A 25,764-nucleotide genomic window follows, 5' to 3' on the forward strand; every position below is an offset into this window, starting at 1 on the left:
ACAGATGGGGAACAGGTGCTATGTCACATTTGAATATTATTTATCATGATCATCTTGATTCCTGTGGCATCTACAATGTGCTAAGCACTTTCCAGACATTTAAGGTGCTTGCTCCAATTTGCTTACAATCTAAGATGACTAGCATTATATGGGGCTTTTGGGAGAGGGATATAATGTGCAATATTTTTAATAGATATAAACTAGCCTTCTATCTACCCATCATCAGCTGGCAGTTTCTTGTAGGCATCATGATAACAATGGGTCTTGAAAAGGAATTTGAAAGAAAAGAGGGTTTTGGCATTATGGGTTCATAATGAGATGGTGTGGAAAAAATATGCAAACACAGCTGTGGAACATGAGTTTCTGTGGACCTCTTCTCCCATTATGATGTCTCTAGCCTATAGGGAAAAATCCATATCTAAGTCTTTAATTGTCTATATTATTTACTGCAAATGAATCATTGTTATTGCTTTTAGGCCATACTTATCATTGTGGCAATCTGAAATTAGGGAGCACAACTCCACATCAATATCCTGATATGACTACAAATCTGTTCAGCTTTTTAAACTAAAAACCATTTCTGGAAATCTGAACTCTGTTCTGAGTGCCAGCCAAAGGAGACTGCTCAAGAATAACACAATGTTCTCCTACTATCTCATCCCTCAATGACTCCTATACTGAGTTAGGTACTAAGTGACATGTTAATTGGGAGATAATAAATTGTCATTCAGAACAACAGAAAATGCTAGAATGAATGAAGTCTCTCATGAAAGAAACCTTGGTAGGAGATTATTAAAAACAGACTATCACAAGAAGCAATGTGGAAGAACTGTACCCCTGGGAAAAAACAGAGAGACAGCAGAGTTGTCCAGCTATACCAAAAGGAGGACAGGAGACATTTGATATGGGTTTAATCAGGCTGAAACTTCATTATTAGATGTCTGGGACTACCTGGCAGAAAAAAATGTACAATGGAGGTGACTCCACTTAAAGGTGTGGAGCAGTGAATGGCATTGCGTTATACAGCAACCAGATCATGATCGGACAGTAATGACAAATAGGCACAAGGGATCAAGCCCCAAACATATCATGTAATCCTGTTCTGTGTGTGCTGTACCTGCCCTTGACAGCTAATGGGTCTGACTTTTACTTACACTTGCCTTGGCAAGAATTCAATTTTTATTGTTAAGCATTTTTTATATTTTTATCAATTTAAGTGTTCATAGCAGTATGAAATTATGGAGTGGTCAGACAGTGAGGGCAGTCAGAAAATAATTATTTAATGACAGTAGATGTTGAAATTCAAAAAGTTTAAGCTTTATAATCATTAAAACACAAACTGTCATCACATGCCAAAATATAAAAAGTATGGTAAATATCCTTAAATCAAACTCTAAGAAGTTCTCAGGCAGTATTTTTCTTACTTTGCCTGTCTGTGAATTTTGATTATTATCAATGGAAATATTTTTCATTGTTTTGTGTGTGTATGGTGAAATAGACATTTACCAATAAAAGTCTAATAATTCAAAGCCTATTCAAACTCCATGAATACCTTTTCACTATTATTCACAATGATTTCATCAGTGGAGTTATCACTGGACTAGGCTCATAGTCATTGCCTGAATTATCAGCTACAAAACTAGTCTCAGGTCAGAACTCATAATGAGGTCTAAACCAACTTCATCTGTCATTTATCCATCAATCACTTAAACCAGAGATGAGTCTGATGGAAAGTACAGATTCTGAAAGTTTGGGGATGTTTAAATGTAAAAAATTGGTCCTTCCATTGTAGAAATAAGGACCAGTTGCAAAACTCAGATCCATCTTAAGAGTTCAAACCTTAAAGGATGCTGAGAGCCAGGATTTTAGTTCAGGTCCATCTCTAGAACAGACTCAAAGTATATTAAATGTATGTAACAAACTATATTCATGAATTGTTAAGGTTACAAGTTCAAACACCAAAAAGTCAGCAAATGCAAAAGATAAAGTTTTCAGAGGTACCCAGAAAAGCACAGGAGAGGTTTAGGGACTTTTAACCACCCAGGAAATGGGTGAAGCTCCTTGCAATGGGGGCAGGGGTGCATCTCTTCTTTTTCTCCCCATTGTGAGCAGGATCAGATCTGAAAGTTATGATAGTGACTTGAACTCTTAGTTCTTTATCCCAGCAAACCTTGACAGGAACCAGCTGCCTCACTGCTTCAGTATCTGTCACTGTATCCAAAGATTAACAAACACATTAGCAGATTGTTACTGTTACGACTTCTCTAGGTGTAGCTCGTACTTTCTGTTTTATAAATACCTGTTTATTCACTAAAAGTGGAATCCAAATTATTCCATATATCTTAGTTATGACCGTCCAATACTGACTGACTATTCTTAAATCCATCTTGTTTAGGTTCTTATGCCATGCCCACCACCATGACATTATTCATCTAAATGTCTGATCCTTTTTTGAATCCTATTAAATCCTTAGCTTCAATAACACCTCATGGCACTTAGATTAATAAATTAATTGCACTACACTAATCTCTAAACACTATTTATTTTCCAGGTAGATTTAAAGGACAGGTTGTTTTTGTCCCCAAAATTAAATTTTAAAATAATAATCCTACAGTAAAATACATTGCCATATTATATTCTAATCCTACAATAAGCACTAATATTTTAAATGGGATTTTTATGGTTTTTATATGAATTTATAGACTTCTCATTCAAGTTCATAAATCGCCAACTCCTACAATACTTTCATGTTCATGTTTCATGTTCTCTGTGTGTGAATATAAATCTCTCCTCTGTTTTTTCCACCAAATGCATCCGATGAAGTGAGCTGTAGCTCACGAAAGCTTATGCTCTAATAAATTTGTTAGTCTCTAAGGTGCCACAAGTACTCCTTTTCTTTTTGCGAATACAGAGTAACACGGCTGCTACTCTGAATCCTACAATACTGTTTAGATTACAACCTGTAACCATTTCCTGGCTCAAGGTTGTCACTGAGGGAGAGCAGCTGCATGGCTTACACTGACATCAGCGTCATGGTACAACCACTGCTCTGCCACGGATGTGCAAGCCCAGGCCATGAATGTAGAAAAAAGTCCCCTCAAACACGCACAATTACCAAGAATATGGTTGGGATTATTTTGCCATGTGAAGTTCATAGCTCAACTCTGATGACACTCTTACCCACGGACCTGGAACATCATTTATCTTAAGTTTTAACCGGAATAATTGTCTTGACAGTATTGAAGTGCTGAACAGAGTAAGTGGATTTAAAAATAAAAACAAAAGTGTGTTCTTACTCCTCTTTGGTTTGATCACTTGTACTATGTATATATAATTATCAGCAAACAACCTCTTAGTTTAGTTAGACTTTCACGAAAAGGAGGGAAAAGGAGTGCAGAGCACTTGTCCAATGTGTTCCTTGTGGCTCACCTGACTCAGAAGGCTGGCTGCTGTGTTTTGGACGACCCAAAGTTTTTGCCTGGCCTTGGTTGCTAAAGCCAAAATAGTGAGAGTTCAAGCCCTGAGGTGACTTGACATCAGGAAGGCAGCATGTACTGATCTAAAATAATAATTAGTTATGTAGACAGCTTTAATACACCCATTCTCAGATCTTCAGAGTTGGATTAAATAACGTCTTTGAATAAAGAGCACCTGCAGCCCGGTCAGCCCCTATCAGTAACCCAAGGCTGGCCCAGAGTCAGGTGACCAAATTTCTGTGGAAAGCTAGTTAAGAAATTGTAGTTTTTATGGGAAAAAAAATATTTTTCACAATTTCTCATTATTTTTTTCTGTTGTTCTTTCCTCTCCCCTTTCTCTTCTTCCCTCCCATCCCCCATATCCATTGGTGACGGGAAAAAAGGGGGAAAGAAGGGAATGAAGGAAAAAGGAGAGAAGGGAGATGGGGACTGACTGAACAAATGGACAATTCAGAGAACAACAAAAATTTCCCAACAACAATTCATTTAGAAAAAAAAGCATGGGGGAGGGAGGAGGTGGAGGGAATGTTTAATGAAAAAGGTTGACATGCTCTATTCCTGTATCTTGTACTGTGCCCTGAAAATCATCCGGGAGGGGGGTGGATGGAGTGGGAGGGGAGGAGAGAATGAAGTAGTTACGAGGGGAACGAGCGGGCTGAGGTAGATAGTAGGAAAACTGATATAGGTATAGGGCAGATGGGAGTCTGAAGAGGCTGTCCTGGGGAGGTTGATATGGGGGGATCTGAGATGCGTATACTGGGGGTTGATATGGGCATGGGGAAGATGGGGTTCTGAGGTGGGTATGGGTGGTTGATACAGGCATGGGGCATGAGGTGCATACAGTAGAGGTCTGAGGTGGATGGGGACTGATATAAATGTGGGGGTCACTGGGGCAGGGAGTCTGAGATGGGCATACTGAGGTTTGATATGGGCATGGGGAAAATGGGAATTTGAGGTAGGTATGGGTGGTTGATATGGGCACAGGAGAGAGGGTCTTAGGGGGATATAGTGGGGGGTTGATACCGGCATAGGGAAGATGTGAGGGGTGTGAGGTGGTATAGAGGGGCTGATATAAATGTGGGAGTCACTGAGACGAGGGGGTCTGAGATGGGTATACTGGGTTTGTTATGGGCATGGGGATGATGCGACTCTGAGGTGGGTATGGGTGATTGATACAGCACAGGAGAGAGGGACTGAGGTGGGTATAATGGGGGGGGGGTGGTATGGACATGGGAAAGATCCGGGAAGTCTGAGGAAGGAAGAGTCGGGGGTTGATCTGCACATGGGGAAGATGCGGAGGGTGTGAGGTGGGTATAGTGGGGGGTTGACATGGGGATGGGGAAGACGCATGGGAGTGTGAGCTGGGTAGAATGGGGGGTTGATCTGGGCATGGGGAAGATGCTGGGGGTGTGAGGAGGGTATAGTGTGGGTTAATATGAGCATGGGGAAGATGTGAGGGGTGTGAGGTGGGCAGAGTGGGGGGTTGATATGGGCATGGGGAAAATACGAGGGTGTGAGGTGTGTAGAGTGGGAGTTGATATGGGCATGGGGAAGATGCAGGGGTATGAGGGGGGTATAGTGGGGGGTTGATATGGGCCTGGGGAAAATGCGGGGGGTGTGACGTGGGTAGAGTGGGAGGTTGAAATGGGCATGGGGAATATGCGGGGGGTCTGAGGTGGGTAGAATGTGCGGTTGATATGAGCATGGGGAAGATGTGGGGGGTGTGAGGTGGCTGTAGAGGGGGGTTGATATGGGCATAGGGAAGATTTGGGTGGTGTGAGCTGGGTAAAAGAGCAGGTTGTTATGGGCATGGGGAGGATGCGAGGGGTGTGAGGTGGGTATAGTGTGAGTTTGATATGGGAATGGAAGATGAGGGGTGTGTGAGGTGGGTAGAGTGAGGGTTGATATGGGCATTGGGAAGATGCGGGGGGGTAGGCTGGGTATAGTGGGGGGTTGATATGGGCATGGGAAAGATACCGGGGTGTGAGATGGGTAGAGTGGGGGATTGATATGGGCATGGGGAAGATGCGGGGGGGTGAGCTGGGTAAAGTTGTGGGTTGATATGGCCATGGGGAAGACGCATGGGGGTGTGAGGTGGGTAGAGTGGGGGGTTGATACGGGCATGGGGAAGATGCGGGGGTGTGAGGGGGTAGAGTGGGGGGTTGATACGGGCATGGGGAAGATGCGGGGGTGTGAGGGGGTAGAGTGGGGGGTTGATATGCGCATGGGAAGATGCGGGGGCTGTGAAGTGGTTGGGGGGGTTGATATGGGCATGGGGAAGATGCGGGAGTGTGAGGGGGTAGAGTGTGGGGTTGATGTAGGCATGGGGAAGATACTGGGGGGTATGAGGTGGGTAGAGTGGGGAGTTCATATCGGCATGGGGAACATGCAGGGGTGTGAGGGGGTAGAGTGGGGGGTTGATATGGGCATGGGGAAGATGCGGGGGTGTGAGGGGGTAGAGTGGGGGGTTGATATGGGCATGGGGAAGATGCGGGAGTGTGAGGGGGTAGAGTGGGGGGTTGATATGCGCATGGGGAAGATGCGGGGGGTGTGAAGTGGTTGGGGGGGCTGATATGGGCATGGGGAAGATGCGGGGGTGTGAGGGGGTAGAGTGGGGGGTTGATGTGGGCATGGGGAAGATGCGGGGGGTGTGAGGTGGGTAGAGTGGGGAGTTCATATCGGCATGGGGAACATGCAGGGGTGTGAGGGGGTAGAATGGGGAGTTGATATGGGCATGGGGAAGATGCGGGGAATTTGAGGGGGCAGAGTGGGGGTTCATATGGGCATGTAGAAGATATGGGGGTGTGAGGCGGTAGAGTGGGTGTTGATATGGGAATGGGGTAGATGCCGCGGTGTGAGGGAGTAGAGTTCGGGGTTGATATGGGCATGGGGAAGATGCAGCGGTGTGAGGTGGATATAGTGGGGAGTTGATATTCACATGGGGAAGATGCGGGGGGTATCAGGTGGGTATAGTTGGGTTTGATATGGGCATGGGGAAGATACAGGGGGTGTGAGTTGTATATAGTGAGGGGTTGATATGGGCATGGGGAAGATGCGGGGGGTGTGAGGTGGGTAGAGTGGGTGCTTGATATGGGCATAGGAAAGATGGGGGGGTTTGAGATGGGTATAGTCGGGGGTTGATATGGGCCTGGGGAAAATGCGGGGGGGGGGTGGGATGGGTAATATAGCGGGTTGATATGGGCACGGGGAGGATGCGAGGGGTGTGAGGTGGGTATAGTGGGGGGTTGATATGGGCATGGGAAAGATGCCGGGGTGTGAGATGGGTAGAGTGGGGGGTTGATATGGGCATGGGGAAGATGCGGGGGGGTGAGCTGGGTATAGTTGTGGGTTGATACGGGCATGGGGAAGATGCGGGGGTACGAGGTGGGTAGAGTGGGGGGCTGATATGGGCATGGGGAAAATGCCGGGGGTGTGAGGTGGGTAGAGTGGGGGGTTGATATGGGCATGGGGAAGATGCGGGGGTGTGAGGGGGTACAGTGGGGGGTTGATATGGGCGTGGGGAAGATGCGGGGGTGTGAGATGGGTAGAGTGGGGGGTTGATATGGGCATGGGGAAGATGCGGGGGGGTGAGCTGGGTATAGTTGTGGGTTGATACGGGCATGGGGAAGATGCGGGGGTACGAGGTGGGTAGAGTGGGGGGCTGATATGGGCATGGGGAAGATGCGGGGGTGTGAGGGGGTAGAGTGGGGGGTTGATATTGGCAAGGGGAAGATGCGGCGGTGTGAGGGGGTAGAGTGGGGGGTTAATATGGGCGTGGGGAAGATGCGGGGTTGTGAGGGGGTAGAGTGGGGGGTTGATATGGGCATGGGGAGGATGCGGGCATGTGAGGTGGGAAGAGTGGGTGATTGATATGGGCATGGGGAAGACGCATGGGGGCGTGAGGTAGGTAGAGTGGGGGATTGATGTGGGCATGGGGAAGATGCGGGGGGCGTGAGGTGGGTAGAGTGGGGGGTTTATATGGGCATGGGGAAGATGCGGGGGTGTGAGGGGGTAGAGTGGGGGGTTGATATGGGCATGGGGAAGATGCGGGGGGTGTGAGGTGGGTAGAGTGGGGGTTGATATGGGCATGGGGAGGATGCGGGGGGGGTGAGGGAGTAGAGAGGGGGGTCGATATGGGCGTGGGGAAGATGCGGGGGTGTGAGGGGGTAGAGAGGGGAGTCGATATGGGCGTGGGGAGGATGCGGGGGTGTGAGGGGGTAGAGAGGGGGGGTCGATATGGGCGTGGGGAAGATGCGGGGCTGTAAGGGGGGGTACAGTGGGGGGTCGATATGGGCGTGGGGAAGATGCGGGGGTGTGAGCGGGGTACAGTGGGGGTCTATATGGGCATGGGGAAGATTCGGGGGTGTGAGCGGGGTACAGTGGGGGGTTGATATGGGCATGGGGAAGATGCGGGGGTACGAGCGGGGTACAGTGGGGGGTCGATATGGGCGTGGGGAAGATGCGGGGCTGTAAGGGGGTAGAGAGGGGGGCTGATATGGGCATGGGGAAGATGCGGGGGTGTGAGCGGGGTACAGTGGGGGGTCGATATGGGCATGGAGAAGATGTGGGGGTGCGAGCGGGGTATAGTGGGGGGTCGATATGGGCGTGGGGAAGATGCGGGGGTGTGAGGGGAGTATAGTGGGGGGTTGATATGGGCATGGGGAGGATGTGGGGGTGTGAGGGGGTAGAGAGGGGGGTTGATATGGGCATGGGGAAGATGCGGGGGTGTGAGGTGGATATAGTGGGGAGTTGATAATCACATGGGGAAGTTGCGGGGGGTATCAGGTGGGTATAGTTGGATTTGATATGGGCATAGGGAAGATACCGGGGGTGTGAGTTGTATATAGTGAGGGGCTGATATGGGCATGGGGAGGATGCGGGCGTGTGAGGTGGGAAGAGTGGGTGATTGATATGGGCATGTGGAAGACGCATGGGGGCGTGAGGTGGGTAGAGTGGGGGGTTGATGTGGGCAAGAGGAAGATGCGGTGGTTGTGAGGTGGGTAGAGTGGGAGGTTTATATGGGCATGGGGAAGATGCGGGGGTGTGAGGGAGTAGAGAGGGGGGGTCGATATGGGCGTGGGGAAGATGCGGGGGGTGTGAGGGGGTAGAGAGGGGGGTCGATATGGGCGTGGGGATGATGCGGGGGTGTGAGGGGGTAGAGAGGGGGTCGATATGGGCGTGGGGAAGATGCGGGGCTGTAAGGGGGTACAGTGAGGGGTCGATATGGGCGTGGGGAAGATGCGGGGGTGTGAGCGGGGTACAGTTGGGGGTCGATATGGGCATGGGGAAGATGCGGGGGTGCGAGAGGGGTACAGTGGGGGGTTGATATGGGGGTGGGGAAGATGCCGGGCTGTAAGGGGGGTAGAGAGGGGGGTCTATATGGGCGTGGGGAAGATGCGGGGGTGTGTAGGGGTAGAGAGGGGGGTCGATATGGGTGTGGGGAAGATGCGGGGCTGTAAGGGGGGTAGAGAGGGGGGTCGATATGGGCGTGGGGAAGATGCGGGGCTGTAAGGAGGGTAGAGAGGGGGGTCGATATAGGCGTAGGGAAGATGCGGGGGTGCGAGCGTGGTAGAGTGGGGGGTCGATATGGGCGTGGGGAAGATGCGGGGCTGTAAGGGGGGTACAGTGGGGGGTCGATATGGGCGTGGGGAAGATGCGGGGGTGCGAGCGGGGTACAGAGAGGGGTCGATATGGGCGTGGGGAAGATGCGGAGGTGTGAGGGGGTAGAGAGGGGGGTTGATATGGGCGTGGGGAAGATGCGGGGGTGCGAGCGGGGTACAGTGGGGGGTCGATATGGGCGTGGGGAAGATGCGGGGGTGTAAGGGGGGAGGGAGGGTCGATATGGGCGTGGGGAAGATGCGGGGGTGTAAGGGGGGTACAGTGGGGGGTCGATATGAGCGTGGGGAAGATGCGGGGCTGTAAGGGGGGTAGAGAGGGGGGTGGATATAGGCGTGGGGAAGATGCGGGGGTGCGAGCGGGGTATAGTGGGGGTCGATATGGGCGTGGGGAAGATGCGGGGCTGTAAGGGGGGTACAGTGGGGGGTCGATATGGGCGTGGGGAAGATGCGGGGGTGTGAGCGGGGTACAGTGGGGGGTCGATATGGGCGTGGGGAAGATGCGGGGCTGTAAGGGGGGTACAGTGGGGGGTCGATATGGGCGTGGGGAAGATGCGGGGGTGCGAGCGGGGTACAGTGGGGGGTCGATATGGGCGTGGGGAAGATGCGGGGCTTTAAGGGGGGTAGAGAGGGGGGTCGATATGGGCGTGGGGAAGATGCGGGGCTGTAAGGGGAGTAGAGAGGGGGGTCCATATGGGCGTGGGGAAGATGTGGGGGTGCGAGCGGGGTAGAGTGGGGGGTCGATATGGGCGTGGGGAAGATGCGGGGCTGTAAGGGGGGTTGAGAGGGGGGTCGTTATGGGCGTGGGGAAGATGCAGGGGTGTGAGCGGGGTACAGTGGGGGGTCGTTATGGGCGTGGGGAAGATGCGGGGGTGTGAGGGGTTAGAGAGGGGGGTTGATATGGGCGTGGGGAAGATGCGGGGGTGCGAGCGGGGTACAGTGGGGGGTCGATATGGGCGTGGGGAAGATGCGGGGGTGTGAGGGGGGTACAGTGGGGGGTCGATATGGGCGTGGGGAAGATGCGGAGGTGTGAGGGGGTAGAGAGGGGGGTCGATATGGGCGTGGGGAAGATGCGGGGGGTGCGAGCGGGGTACAGTGGGGGTCGATATGGGCGTGGGGAAGATGCGGGGGTGTGAGCGGGGTACAGTGGGGGTCGATATGGGCGTGGGGAAGATGCGGAGGTGTGAGGGGGTAGAGAGGGGGGTCGATATGGGCGTGGGGAAGATGCGGGGGTGCGAGCGGGGTACAGTGGGGGGTCAATATGGGCGTGGGGAAGATGCGGGGGTGCGAGCGGGGTACAGTGGGGGATCGATATGGGCGTGGGGAAGATGCGGGGGTGTGAGGTGGGTAGAGTGGGGGTCGATATGGGCGTGGGGAAGATGCGGAGGTGTGAGGGGGTAGAGAGGGGGGTCGATATGGGCGTGGGGAAGATGCGGGGGTGTGAGGTGGGTAGAGTGGGGGTCGATATGGGCGTGGGGAAGATGCGGAGGTGTGAGGGGGTAGAGAGGGGGTCGATATGGGCGTGGGGAAGATGCGGGGGTGCGAGCGGGGTACAGTGGGGGGTCGATATGGGCGTGGGGAAGATGCGGGGGTGCGAGCGGGGTAGAGTAGGGGGTCGATATGGGCGTGGGGAAGATGCGGGGGTGCGAGCGGGGGGTAGAGAGGGGGTCGATATGGGCGTGGGGAAGATGCGGGGGTGTGAGCGGGGTAGAGAGGGGGGCGATATGGGCGTGGGGAAGATGCGGGGGTGCGAGCGGGGTAGAGTGGGGGGGGTCGATATGGGCGTGGGGAGATGCGGGGGTGCGAGCGGGGTAGAGTAGGGGGTCGATATGGGCGTGGGGAAGATGCGGGGGTGCGAGCGGGGTACAGTGGGGGTCGATATGGGCGTGGGGAAGATGCGGGGGTGCGAGTGGGGTACAGTGGGGGGTCGATATGGGCATGGGGAAGATGCGGGTGTGTGGTAAGTGGGGTCATTGGGGATAGGGCATGTGGGAAGATGCGGGTGTGTGAGGGGGGTAGAGTGGGTGGTCGATATGGGCATGGGGAAGATGCGGGGCTGTGAGGGGGTACAGTGGGGGTCGATATAGGCATGGGGAAGATGCGGGGCTGTAAGGGGGGTAGAGAGGGGGGTGGATATAGGCGTGGGGAAGATGCGGGGGTGCGAGCGGGGTATAGTGGGGGTCGATATGGGCGTGGGGAAGATGCGGGGCTGTAAGGGGGGTACAGTGGGGGTCGATATGGGCGTGGGGAAGATACGGGGGTGCGAGCGGGGTACAGTGGGGGGTCGATATGGGCGTGGGGAAGATGCGGGGCTTTAAGGGGGGTAGAGAGGGGGGTCGATATGGGCGTGGGGAAGATGCGGGGGTGCGAGCGGGGTAGAGTGGGGGGTCGATATGGGCGTGGGGAAGATGCGGGGGGTGCGAGCGGGGCAGAGTGGGGGGGTCGATATGGGCGTGGGGGAAGATGCGGGGGGTGCGAGCGGGGCAGAGTGGGGGGTCGATATGGGCGTGGGGAAGATGCGGGGGTGCGAGCGGGGTAGAGTGGGGGGTCGATATGGGCGTGGGGAAGATGCGGGGGTGCGAGCGGGGCAGAGTGGGGGGTCGATATGGGCGTGGGGAAGATGCGGGGGTGCGAGCGGGGTAGAGTAGGGGGTCGATATGGGCGTGGGGAAGATGAGGGGGTGCGAGCGGGGTAGAGTGGGGGGTCGATATGGGCGTGGGGAAGATGCGGGGGTGCGAGCGGGGTAGAGTGGGGGGTCGATATGGGCGTGGGGAAGATGCGGGGGTGCGAGCGGGGTAGAGTGGGGGGTCGATATGGGCGTGGGGAAGATGCGGGGGTGCGAGCGGGGTAGAGTGGGGGGTCGATATGGGCGTGGGGAAGATGCGGGGTGCGAGCGGGGTAGAGTAGGGGTCGATATGGGCGTCGGGAAGATGAGGGGGTGCGAGCGGGTAGAGTGGGCGGTCGATATGGGCGTGGGGAAGATGCGGGGTGCGAGCGGGGCAGAGTGGGGGGTCGATATGGGCGTGGGGAAGATGCGGGGTGTGAGGGGGCAGAGTGGGGGGTCGATATGGGCGTGGGGAAGATGCGGGGGTGCGAGCGGGGCAGAGTGGGGGTCGATATGGGCGTGGGGAGATGCGGGGGTGCGAGCGGGGTAGAGAGGGGGGTCGATATGGGCGTGGGGAACATGCGGGGGTGCGAGCGGGGTAGAGAGGGGGTCGATATGGGCGTGGGGAAGATGCGGGGGTGCGAGCGGGGTAGAGAGGGGGGTCGATATGGGCGTGGGGAAGATGCGGGGGTGTGAGGGGGTAGAGAGGGGGGGTCGATATGGGCGTGGGGAAGATGCGGGGGTGCGAGCGGGGTAGAGAGGGGGTCGATATGGGCGTGGGGAAGATGCGGGGTGCGAGCTGGGTAGAGTAGGGGTCGATATGGGCGTGGGGAAGATGCGGGGTGCGAGCGGGTAGAGTAGGGGGTCGATATGGGCGTGGGGAAGATGCGGGGGTGCGAGCGGGGTAGAGTGGGGGTCGATATGGCGTGGGGAAGATGCGGGGGTGCGAGCGGGCAGAGTAGGGGGGTCGATATGGGCGTGGGGAAGATGCGGGGGTGCGAGCGGGTAGAGTGGGGGGTCGATATGGGCGTGGGAAGATGCGGGGGTGTGAGGGGGTAGAGTAGGGGGTCGATATGGGCGTCGGGAAGATGCGGGGGTGCGAGCGGGGTAGAGTGGGGGGTCGATATGGGCGTGGGGAAGATGCGGGGGTGCGAGCGGGGCAGAGTGGGGGGTCGATATGGGCGTGGGGAAGATGCGGGGGGTGTGAGGTGGGTAGAGTGGGGGGTCGATATGGGCGTGGGGAAGATGCGGGGGTGCGAGCGGGGTAGAGTGGGGGGTCGATATGGGGGTGGGGAAGATGCGGGGGTGTGAGGGGGTAGAGAGGGGGGTCGATATGGGCGTGGGGAAGATGCGGGGGTGCGAGCGGGGTAGAGAGGGGGGTCGATATGGGCGTGGGGAAGATGCGGGGGTGCGAGCGGGGTAGAGGGGGGTCGATATGGGAGGGGGGAAGATGCGGGGGTGCGAGCGGGGTAGAGAGGGGGGTCGATATGGGCGTGGGGGAAGATGCGGGGGTGCGAGCGGGGTAGAGAGGGGGGTCGATATGGCGTGGGGAAGATGCGGGGGTGCGAGCGGGGCAGAGTGGGGGGTCGATATGGGCGGGGAAGATGCGGGGTGCGAGCGGGGTAGAGAGGGGGGGTCGATATGGGCGTGGGGAAGATGCGGGGTGCGAGCGGGGTAGAGAGGGGGTCGATATGGGCGTGGGGAAGATGCGGGGGTGCGAGCGGGGTAGAGAGGGGGGTCGATATGGGCGTGGGGAAGATGCGGGGGTGCGAGCGGGGTAGAGAGGGGGGTCGATATGGGCGTGGGGAAGATGCGGGGGTGCGAGCGGGGTAGAGAGGGGGGGTCGATATGGGCGTGGGGAAGATGCGGGGGTGCGAGCGGGGTAGAGTAGGGGGTCGATATGGGCGTGGGGAAGATGCGGGGGTGCGAGCGGGGTAGAGTAGGGGGTCGATATGGGCGTGGGGAAGATGCGGGGGTGCGAGCGGGGTAGAGTGGGGGGTCGATATGGGCGTGGGGAAGATGCGGGGGTGCGAGCGGGGTAGAGTAGGGGGTCGATATGGGCGTGGGGAAGATGCGGGGGGGTGCGAGCGGGGTAGAGAGGGGGGTCGATATGGGCGTGGGGAAGATGCGGGGGTGCGAGCGGGGTAGAGAGGGGGGGGTCGATATGGGCGTGGGGAAGATGCGGGGGTGCGAGCGGGGTAGAGAGGGGGGTCGATATGGGCGTGGGGAAGATGCGGGGGTGCGAGCGGGGTAGAGTAGGGGGTCGATATGGGCGTGGGGAAGATGCGGGGGGTGCGAGCGGGGTAGAGTAGGGGGGTCGATATGGGCGTGGGGAAGATGCGGGGGTGCGAGCGGGGAAGAGTGGGGGGTCGATATGGGCGGGGGTGCGAGCGGGGCAGAGTAGGGGGTCGATATGGGCGTGGGGAAGATGCGGGGGTGCGAGCGGGGTAGAGTGGGGGGTCGATATGGGCGTGGGGAAGATGCGGGGGTGCGAGCGGGGTAGTGAGGGGGGTCGATATGGGCGTGGGGAAGATGCGGGGGTGCGAGCGGGGTAGAGTAGGGGGTCGATATGGGCGTGGGGAAGATGCGGGGGTGCGAGCGGGGTAGAGGGGGGGTCGATATGGGCGTGGGGAAGATGCGGGGGTGCGAGCGGGGTAGAGTAGGGGGTCGATATGGGCGTGGGGAAGATGCGGGGGTGCGAGCGGGGTAGAGAGGGGGTCGATATGGGCGTGGGGAAGATGCGGGGGTGCGAGCGGGGTAGAGTAGGGGGTCGATATGGGCGTGGGGAAGATGCGGGGGTGCGAGCGGGGTACACTGGAGGCTGATGTAAGTGTGGGGGTTGCAGGTGGGTGCGGGTCCGAGGTCGGTGTGGGAACCATTAGTGCCTGGCGCGGCTCGTGGCCGTGGCCGTTCGCAGCGGGCTCGGCTGCCGCTCTCTGGGGCGCGTGACCGGGGAGACCTGCGGGGGGCCGCGCGCCCAGGCCGCACACAGAGAGCTCCGCGGGGCGGGCTTCCTTCTGGAATTGGGCGGGGGGCGGGGCTGAGCTCGCTCGCGCGGGCGCCCGGGCGTCAGAGGCGGGCATCCACCAGCCTGAGCGGAGTTGCGGCCTGTCGTGAGGTGACCTGGGGCGCGAGCCACGCGGGGGGGTTGTGCTGCGGGGGCGTCGCGGCTTGCCCGGGCTGCGGCTGCTTTCTGAGGGAGTAGGGACCCCTGGGAAAGGCAGGTGAAGGGGAGCGTTGGGCGGCCGCTCCCCGCCCCGGCGTTAGCTTGGCGCCGGGCTGGGGTATGATGTGTTTGTAAATGTGCCTTGGACTTCCAGGTCACCGCCACCCCCGGAAATGCCCCGAGCCCACCGCCTAGAACCACCCCCCCCCCCGGAAATGGCCCGGGCCCACCCCGTCAAACCAGCCTCCCACCCTTAGTGACCCGGGTCCGTCCCCCCCAACGTGCTACGCCCTGGGAATGTCCCGTGCCCACCTGGCACCCCAAGAAATGCCCCGTGCCTAGCCTCAACCTGACACCCTGGAAATGCCCCGTGCCCACTCCCAACCCATTCTCCCCAGAAATGCCCCATGTCCACCCCAACCTGGCATTTCCAGAAGTGCCCCGTGCCCATGCCTCCAACCCACTATCTGTGCAAAAGGAAAAGGAGGACTTGTGGCGCCTTAGAGACTAACAAATTTATTTGAGCATAAGCTTTCGTGAGCTACAGCGGCTACTCTGAAACTCATCCCTGGAAAATGTCCCCTGTCCCCCACTATGTTCCCAACACACCGTTCCTAGAAGATGCCTCCTGTCCGCCGCCACCCAATGCATCCGGTGAAGTGAGCTGTAGCTGTAGCTCACGAAAGCTTATGCTCAAATAAACGTGTTAGTCTCTAAGGTGCCACAAGTCCTCCTTTTCTTTTTGCGAATACAGACTAACACGGCTGCTACTCTGAAACCTTGGTAACTTGGCATCCCTGGAAATTACCCCACCGACTAACCTGCCATCCCTGGAAAATTCTCTGTGCCTATCCCTCCCGAACTCGCCATCAGTAGAAAATACCACGTACCAACTTCTGTCCTGGTAATCTGCCATGTCTGGAAAATGCATTGTGGTCCCACTTACCCTGATAACTTGCTGTCTCTGGAAAATGCCGAATGCCCCTGCTCACCCTGGTCATCTGCCATCTTGGCAAAATATCCTGCACCCACTGCCAGTGTCCTAATCTGCTATGCCGGGAAAATTTTCACCCCCACAATGGAAATGTGCATTTTAGGGAAATTCCCCTAGCCCACTACTATTTTGGTGTCCTGCTATCTCCAGGAAATTCCCTGTGCCCACTCCCACCAGAGTAACGTTCTAGTGGATAGGGCATTGGATTGGGTTTCAGGAACCCTATGTCCTGTGTGTGACTCAACCATTGTCCTGTACTGTACTGTGATCTTGGGCAATTCACTTCTTTGTGCTGCAGTTTCACCTCACGTTTGGTCTGTCTTGTCTAGAGTGAGAACTGTTGCAGCAAAAATTGTTTCTTGCTATGTTTTTTTCAGTGCCTACCACAACGAAGCCCTGATTTTAGTTGGGGTTTCTAGGAGCTACAGTAGTATAGATAATCATCTGTGGAATTGAATAATAATAATCTATGGAATCAGGCACAATCTGTTATTTCTGAGAAATGTCTTTTTTTCTACTCCCCGTTTGTTGCTGCAGTAAATTGCCTGTCATGGGAAATAACCTTTCATTCTCAAAAAATATCATGCTGCAGTGATCACTGACAGGGAATGATGCACAGGGCAAACTGCTCCAAGCCTCACCTAATGAAATAACAGCCAAACAACTCAAATGCACATCTTGGTTTCATCCAACAATTCCTTCCTCTGTGTTCATTATCAATAATCCCTTTACTCTCCATCTGTAGCTCACAAAAGCTTATGCTCAAATAAATTTGTTAGTCTCTAAGGTGCCACAAGTACTCCCTTTCTTTTTGCGGATACAGACTAACATGGCTGCTACTCTACGTGGGCTGCCACCCTGCTGTCTGTACTGAGTTCCACTGATTTCAGTGAACTCCATGTGGCTGCCAGGGCCAGGCTGCATGACTGTAGATCTAGGCCTGTAAATCTAGCAAAGACAAAAACATCTCATAGCACTAGGACCTTATGTGAATTAAAATGTTAGATTATGGGGAGGGCATTTGGGGAGGGAGATTACTGTAGAACAACCTGAAAGCCAGTCCATATGTGCTTTTGATATCGTGTTTTGATATCATTTGATATCGTGTTTGTAGTGCAACAGCAAATTTGGAATTTTTCAAGAAAAAGTGTTAGTTTCTATAACTTTTTCTTATTGACACCTTTTGAGCAAAAGCTCATAAAATTCAGTTATAGGTTTTACTATAGTTAATTCAGGATATTTCTTTTACTAAACACTCAGGAAATGTTAAACATTTTTAGGCTGACCTTAGTTATGTAGTTGTAATGGGGAATAAGTAAAAAGTGGTAAGTTTCTTAATTTACCAGTCTATATTGTGGTTGGCTTTTCACTGTAAAAGAGAAAATCTCTAAACCAAAAATAAGATTTTCGTTACAAAATAATTTAAAGGAGTGTCTGTAATCCACACCTTCAATCATTATCAAAGAATCTTTGCTCTGCTTTCTTAAATTACACATAACATACTTATTTTTTGATAGTACAAGAGTTTTTGGAAGAATGGGATAATGTTTGGTACCTAAATCATCACTAAATTTAACTGTTTATTTTGTAGGATTTTGAAAATTATTTTTTGGGATTCAGAAAAGAAGAAAAATATCCTACAGAAATGTCTAAGATTGATAAGATGAGCATCCTTGGAGTGAGGAGTTTTGGGATAGAGGACAAAGACAAACAAGTTATCACTTTCTTTAGTCCTTTAACCATTTTGGTGGGGCCAAATGGTGCAGGAAAAACGGTAAGACTTTTGTACAGTGCAAACAGGTTTCATGTCATTATAAATAATTACAAACTCATACAAACAAGAGTGATTGTTTATATGAATTTATAATTAATGAAATTATAAAACCTTAAACAGTTTGCATTTTGTGACACTTGCATAATTTGGGCTCCACTTTCAGGCTTGCATTCTGCAACAAGCTTTGCATAGGCACAGGATTCTGCCTGCATGGTGCTCGTTGTAAGGTCAGAGGCTTAGTTGTTTTCCAAATACCTGTTTATGCACTAGGTATTAGAACCATAGCAGTTAGAGATGGGAAAGATCTGTTTAGTGTTTCTCAATGACCAGTCAGTCTGTGGACCGGCGCCAGTCCCTGAGATATCCCTGACACAGTTTAGGAAAAAGAAAAGGAGTACTTGTGGCACCTTAGAGACTAACAAATTTATTAGAGCATAAGCTTTCGTGAGCTACAGCTCACTTCATCGGATGCATTCGATGAAGTGAGCTGTAGCTCACGAAAGCTTATGCTCTAATAAATTTGTTAGTCTCTAAGGTGCCACAAGTACTCCTTTTCTTTTTGCGAATACAGACTAACACGGCTGCTACTCTGAAACCACAGTTTAGGAAGGCAGCAAGCCAGTCTCTGGTATCCAAAAGGTTGAGAAACTGCATTAGATCATCTAATTGATCTCCTTGTCATTGCAGAATTATGCCATATTGTACATTTACTAGTTTTGCCCAGTCTAATTTTAATCCACTATTGATTGGTGCATCTCCACTTGAAGGTCTATTCCACAAGATAATTAGAGCTATTGCCATGAAGTTTTTCCCAATACTCAGAAAGAACACTTATCTTAATTTCATCCCATTATGTCTCTCCTTTCTTGGTTCTCAGGTATTTAAAGACTGTTACTCTCTTGCCTCTTTAGTCCATCTTTTTACTTGCTCTAAATTGATATTACTGATACCTATTTATTTCCACTTTTGTAGACTATCATTGAATGCCTTAAATATATTTCCACTGGAGATTTCCCTCCAGGCACCAAAGGACACTCATTTGTTCATGATCCAAAGGTAGGAGTCATGATGAATAGCTTGTATGTCTAACTGGTAGCAGATATGACAAAATATTTAATGAACACTGGATTGTGCCACAAATGGGGGTAGTCCAATTAGAGTTAATTATTTAAATCACCCATTTTAATGTAATACAAAAGCAAGGATTGAAGTTGGGAGGGAGAAATTACAAGAAATGAGTTGTCAACCTTAAATTTCTTGGTTGTCTTTTTTTCTCACAATCTTAACATTACAAACTAGATTGTTTTGCAGTTAAAATTACCTTTTAATTTACTTTATGAAAGATTTCCAAATGTGTATGTACAACATGTAAGATGTTAAATTGTTAAAATCTTAAAAATGCTAAATTCGTGTTTAGTTTCAGTGTGAGAATATACGTTTCATTATTCTCTGTCTATATGTGTGATAAGTTTTAGTTCTCAGAAAATACTTATACAAGACTAGGTAACATGTGACCTGATCACTTTTTGTAATGTCTTTTGATACAAAATGTCTGTCAAATAGTTGTTCGGTATTTGGTATTTTCTTAGTCAGTATTGGTAAATGGATGGTTTTAACTGAAATGTTTTGAAACATGGACTATTCCTTCCCAAAAAGAAAAGGAGTACTTGTGGCACCTTAGAGACTAACAAATTTATTAGAGCATAAGCTTTCGTGAGCTACAGCTCTAATAAATTTGTTAGTCTCTAAGGTGCCACAAGTACTCCTTTTCTTTTTGCGAATACAGACTAACACGACTGCTATTCTGAAACCTATTCCTTCCCAGTTACTGATACTAAATAAATAAGATTTTATGGGAATATAATGTGGACATGTTGCATATGAGCTAACCTACAGTATAGAGATCTGCTCTCTGCATGATTTAGGCCCGGATCCTACCATGACTTGCACACTATGAGTAGTCCCATTGACAGAAATGAATGTTTGGTGTCTGACTTGAAGGAGGTTGTTTTTCTGTTCTCTTTACTTAAGGGAAGGTCCTCTGATGATAACTGTTTATCAGACGGGTGTGGGGGAGTGTTTGCATTTTAGGGTATAAGAATAGTCAAAGTGCAAGGTATGCATAAGAATCCTGGATAACCTCTAGGCCAAAAAAAGATTTTGGGTGAAATCCTGGCATCATTGAACTCAATTGCAAAACTCCTATTGATTTCAGTGGAGCCAAGATTTCACTTACAGCTTTGGATGCTTGGATGACGACAAACATTTTCTTTGTTAAATAAGTTTTCATATTTTTTTCCTGCCAAAGGTTGCTAATGAAACAGATGTCAGAGCTCAGATTCGACTTCAGTTTCGTGATGTTAATGGAGAGCTTACAGCTGTCCAGCGATCCATGGTTTGTACTCAGAAAGGCAAGAAAACAGAGTTTAAAACTCTTGAAGGTATCATTACCAGAACAAAGTAAGTTGTAGGTTTTTTAAACATTGCCTCTTAGTTTGAGTGTCCATTTGTTTTGTTTGCATCTTTTCATGTAAGAAAAGAGATAAGTGAATAATTTATTCATTCAAACCTCAACCTACTCTTTCAGCTTAAATTAAGTCTAACAAAAAGTTACATGTAGTCCCACTGCATTGTCTGTTTTATGTATTACAAGAAATCCCTAGATTTAATGGGTAAAACTTTCAAAATGACCAGTTTCAGAGTAGCAGCCGTGTTAGTCTGTATTTGCAAAAAGAAAAGGAGTACTTGTGGCACCTTAGAGACTAACAAATTTATTAGAGCATAAGCTGTAGCTCACGAAAGCTTATGCTCTAATAAATTTGTTAGTCTCTAAGGTGCCACAAGTACTCCTTTTCTTTTTTCAAAATGACCAAAGTCTCATTGGTTTTCCGTGGACATAAGTGCCTAAGTCACTCAGTGATAGATTAGTTCTGAAGGTGGTGTTTATGCACTACATTCACTTTATGTCCTGTTGGCACTGCAGAAGTAAATTAAAGTAATTTGGTGGGGAAATAGTCCCATTCCAAGTATCTATTTGTTTATTTGACTCTCATCTGACATTTTTTTTAAAAAGATCATTTGTTTTGCACTGATCACTATGATTTTTGCTCCCTCTGCTGGCTATGCAGTCATAGTTAGCAAACTGGTGCTATATACATGGCTAACATGACATTAAGTTACAGAAAGATAGCTTGAAATCAAAGGAATGCTGTATCAAAATCCATTTAGTTGGAAATGAGGTATTCAGAGTTAAAAATGGAAAAAGAGTGAGAGAAGAATGAGGGGCAAAAAACATTTACCATTCTAACAATAATTATTTGTGACTTAGCATCAAAACAGGATGGGTTAGAATGTTGAAATTATACAGAATGTTATTTATTTTAGAAAAGAAACATAATTGTACGGCAACCAGTAGTTATCTTATTGTTATGCACTTTCTTAATCTATGTACACAGGCATGGGGAAAAGATCAGTCTCAGTTCCAAGTGTGCAGAAATTGACCGAGAGATGATCAGCGCTCTTGGTGTTTCCAAATCTGTGATTAACAATGTCATTTTCTGTCATCAAGAAGAATCCAACTGGCCCTTAAGTGAGGGAAGGGCCCTGAAACAAAAATTTGATGAGATCTTCTCAGCAACAAGGTTTACTTCTTTCCATAACTAACATAATTACAGTAAAGTACTCCTTCTGTTTAATTATAATTGTTTCAATGCTCACTAAAAATGCTCTTTCATAAAGCTGCATATGCCAATAGAATTTGAAATTTACTCATGGTTTTCTTTTTGAAAGGTATATTAAAGCATTGGAAACTCTTCGTCAGGTACGTCAGAAGCAAAGCTTGCGGGTAAAAGAGTGTCAGACGGAACTGAAATATCTAAAACAGAATAAAGAAAAAGCACGTGAAATTCAAGATCATCTTAGTAATAGGGAAGCTCAACTGGCTGCTTCTAAGGAAAATGTAAAATGTATTGAGAATCAACTTGATCCTCTAAAGGTAATTTTGTTTGTATGATCATGTAATTCAAGATTTTATTGTAATTCTATACATAGTCACTAGGGGAGGGAGAGTAAAGATTGCTTGCTATGGGAATTTCCTGACTTCTTTGTGATTTAAAATCTCTCCAGTTTAACGTTGTATTATCGGGGATTTTTTTTTCCATTTAACCATAAAATTCAGAGCAGAACTTAAAGGCCATTTTCATCATGACAAATAATGAAATTGTATGAGTAGAATTTATATTCAAAGATGTTCTTTGGAAATGATCTGTTCTTATCTTTACAGCATCTTGGATCAGTTTATTTGTTCTTAATTTAAATTAATTTACATCCAATTGGGGATTTTCAGGCCAAATCTTGCAAGCAACATGTATCTTTTCTCTCTCAAGCTGTCTGGTTTAGTTACAAAACTTTTGGGAAAATGCAATTTTCAACATTTACTCAAGCACCTCAACAGCTGATTTTGGAAGATTGATTATACAACCTGCATAGTTTCACAGGGTGGCATATTTTCATATCTATTACCTTCCCCTCAAATAATATATTCATACTTGAATATACTGTCAGCAAAGGGGAGAAAAGCATCTATACAAAACCCCCTCCCTGTCTCTAAATAAATGATACCTTGAGCCTGTATTTACCATGATGTCATGACACATTCCATAGCTACAACCAATGTAGATAAATGATAGCAATTTTGTCTCAGTAACTCTTCTATTAGTAGTACTGTGCATGTTTTTCTGGGATACCCTGGTGCAGAAGTTTTTAACCACGGTATGCTGAGAACTGAGTGTTAGCTAGTTTAAAAGAAGTTAAAATACATTAAATACATTGCTTATATATTGTGTTGCATCTACACAGACAGTCAAGTCAAGTGTGTTTATCTAACCATCTTAACCATGCAATAGCTGAGGTCATTTTTTTTGCACATATCCATGAGAGAACAAGGTATCCCTTGCTGATGGGTAGAGCCTGTAAGTATGTGGCCTACATATTCTAAAATGGCCACCGCAGCAAAGGAGGAAGTTACAGAAGCCCTACTTATTGTCATTAGCAGCACATTTGAGCACTCCACATCTAAAGTGATTGAGCTTCATCCAAAGATGGTGTATAAGGTCAAAACCAGAGGGCTGGACTGTTGGATGTGTTATAAGATAGTCATTGGCTATGTTTTGAAGCTTGTTCTTACCCCCTAGTATGCCACCTGGGAGTGATATTGAGGATCCTTAGGGGAATTGTCCAAGCGGGGTGCCATGAGCTGAGATGTTGGCTCGATGGATTAAACAAATCTTTAAATGGGTAGATATGGTATGTCTTGCACCTTAGGAAGCAGATTCTGCAAGGATACTTGCCTGATACTTGTTGCCTGATGTCAGGAGGGACAGTGTTGTCTCATGGTGCTTGTTATATGCATGGTTTCATTCAGCTGAGTGTCTAGGAGTCCTGTGTGAAGTGAGATGAGACACACCAGGGAGCAATAATCTGTTACAGAATAGCACAAGGTAAGCCCAGGATTTCTTAATGTTTTACTCCTGGGGGAATTCTGCACCAAAAAATCCAAAATTCTGCACCCAAAAATGAAAAATTCTGCATATTTTATTTGTCAAAATAATGCAATATAATCACACCAGTTTCACTTATTTTGGTAATTTATTTAACTATCATACAGAAAAATCACAATAAATGTTCAGTATTTCCTAAGCACATGAAAGTTAAAGTACAAATACTTGGTAACCAATACCCTGCATTCCAGTTATAATCCTGGATTTTCATTTAAATTACATTACTTTTATTTTGGTGTTTGGTGTTCGGTAAAGTAGAATGTTGCTTTAAATTGCTCACTTTCACATATGAAAGTCATACAGTTTTGCTAATCACTGTTGTGCATTTTTTTTTTAAATGGATAAGTAAAATAGATGCTGAGCTGTAACCTTACCCCATTCATTGTGCCTCTCTGGCACAGGAAAAGCAAGAAAGCCCATACTCCTTCCTAGCTGAGGAGTCTTTTACTGTCATTTACTATAAGGCTCCTTTACATCACGCTAGCAAGGTAAAGGAGCCTTAATTGACTAAGAATGGGAATAATTAACTAACAATGGGAACATTAGCAGCCTGCCTGCTTAGGGCTTGTCTACACTGGCAATTTACAGTGCTGCAACTTTGCCCCCCCTGAGCGCAACAAGTTTCAGCGCTGTAAAGCGCCAGTGTAGATAGTGCACCAGTGCTGGGAGCCACACCCGTTGTGGAGGTGGGTTTTTTTTTTTAGAACACTAGGAGAGCTCTCTTCCAGTGCTCTGCTGTGACCGCACAAGCCACATTAAAGCGCTGCCAGTGTAGAGTAGCCCTTAGTTGTTACATTTATGCTCTGCCTCAGGGACAGAGCCTGCTTCACACAGCCCTACGCCTCTAAGCCCGGGATGCAGCAACGGTGAGCGAGAGGGACAGAGTGAGTCAGTGAGCTGTAGCTCACGAAAGCTTATGCTCTAATAAATTTGTTAGTCTCTAAGGTGCCACAAGTACTCCTTTTCTCTCTTACTCGTTTGCATGCAGGCACCTGCCCAGTCCCACCCCTATAACGTCTCTCCCGAATGCACGCACACCCAGCCTTCCTCCTTCCCCTCCACAGTGATCTGCTCTCTTCTGCTGGCTGCTCCCAGCAGACGCGCCTGGGCTGCCACAGAAGGGGCGTGTGATCCCCACAGATTTTTTTGCTCCCCCATTTTTCTGTGGGGGAGTCAAGAAATCTGCAGACAGTATGAATTCTGAGCCCTCCAGGAGTAGTGTTTGTGCATTGGCTTCCCAGGTAGAACCAGCTGATTTGCTGATCAGGCTGTTACCTTTATTTTCAGCAACGTTTTGGTAAGATGTTCCTTGAAAATCAATGTACAGTCCTGTGTAACTGCTAGATATAAAGGCTTTGGGTCATGGTCCAGCCTTTGTCCATTCAGGAGGCTGTTGAGCAGTTTGTTGGCTTTTATGTGGTATAGATGGCAGGAGCTGGAAGCTGTCTTTTTGGTACTAGGTTTAAGTCTCCATCTTTTACAATAGTAGGCCATTTCTTTCATGTCAACATTCAGTACTTCTAGGTGACTGGAATCCTGGTACTGAACAGATGTCATGGCATAGATAAAATGCTTGGCAGTGGTATTGGAAAGGTCATTTGTGAAGAGATTGAAAAGTGTTAGTGTTAGAATTGAGCCATAACGTAAACCATTGTTTTGGGACCTCTAGAAGCGGGGTTTTTTTTTTTTTGTTTGTTTGTTTGTCCAAGCAAAATTTTAAATTAGCAACTTCTCAACAACCGTTCAACAGCCATCACAACCTGCTTCAGTGGGACCTGTGACAGTTTGTATAATGGGCCTGTATACGAGATCATGTCATGCAACAATAAGGTCTAGGAATACTGCACCTGTCTTCTGCCTGCTCTGAAGGCCATTCTCAGTGTGGGTGGTGAATGCCAGCACTTGATCACAGAGGTTATCATCAGTGGTGGGGGAAATTCTCTGAAGAATAAGCTTTCAAATAATTTGTTAATATTACTTTTCCATTTAAGTAATTACTGTAGTTGCTGCAGGGATGCTGTCTAATCAGGAAGGGGAGGTGATCCACAAGATGATGTCTTGATTAACATGTGGGGCAAGGTATGAAAAGATTTGAGAACTCTTGTCTTAGTGTCTAAAACTCCTTATAACTTGTAGGTGCTGGAAATGACCCATTTTTAAAATGCAATATATTTAAATAGAAAATTTGATTATAAAATCCATAAACTGTAGTGAAGCCAATTTACTTTATTAATCTTTTTCTTTTCAGAACCGTCTCACAGAAATTGAACAGAATCTTGCAAAAGTAGTGAGACTTGACAATGAGATTAAAGCTCTGGACAGCAGGAAAAGGCAGATGGAAAAAGATAACCAGGATTTGCAACAGAAGATGGAGAAGGTTTGCTTTATAAATCCTGTGTGTCACCATCCGTCATCTTAAAAAATCAGAAGCAATCATGTATTACAGAATGAATAGTACATTTACTCTAGAATGAACCATAAATTTTACAAAACTTGTGTACCCATAGCCAGAACAGTGTATTTTTGTTCTGTTGGTTTTATTTTCCAAGCATTTTTGGTCACAGTTGTTTTAAAAC

At 49.4% G+C, this 25,764-nt stretch overlaps 1 protein-coding gene across 2 annotated transcripts in view; it reads left to right on the forward strand.

Moving 5' to 3' along the window:
* Positions 1-14,670: 14,670 nt before the first annotated feature.
* The window catches only part of RAD50 (RAD50 double strand break repair protein), a 40,218-nt gene continuing 29,124 nt past the window's right edge, over positions 14,671-25,764 (forward strand). The window contains exons 1-7 of one of the 2 annotated variants that reach the window (XM_038414002.2): positions 14,671-14,814; positions 17,448-17,630; positions 18,603-18,686; positions 19,939-20,090; positions 21,086-21,271; positions 21,420-21,624; positions 25,437-25,565. In XM_038414002.2, coding sequence (XP_038269930.1) covers positions 17,502-17,630; positions 18,603-18,686; positions 19,939-20,090; positions 21,086-21,271; positions 21,420-21,624; positions 25,437-25,565 — 885 coding nt within the window. In that variant the 5' untranslated portion in view covers positions 14,671-14,814; positions 17,448-17,501. Of the gene's footprint in view, positions 14,917-17,447; positions 17,631-18,602; positions 18,687-19,938; positions 20,091-21,085; positions 21,272-21,419; positions 21,625-25,436; positions 25,566-25,764 lie in introns of both variants that reach the window. The other variant, XM_043490435.1, reaches the window with a different exon arrangement.

Source organism: Dermochelys coriacea, chromosome 8 (genome assembly GCF_009764565.3).
Source record: "Dermochelys coriacea isolate rDerCor1 chromosome 8, rDerCor1.pri.v4, whole genome shotgun sequence".
Taxonomy (NCBI): domain Eukaryota; kingdom Metazoa; phylum Chordata; order Testudines; family Dermochelyidae; genus Dermochelys; species Dermochelys coriacea.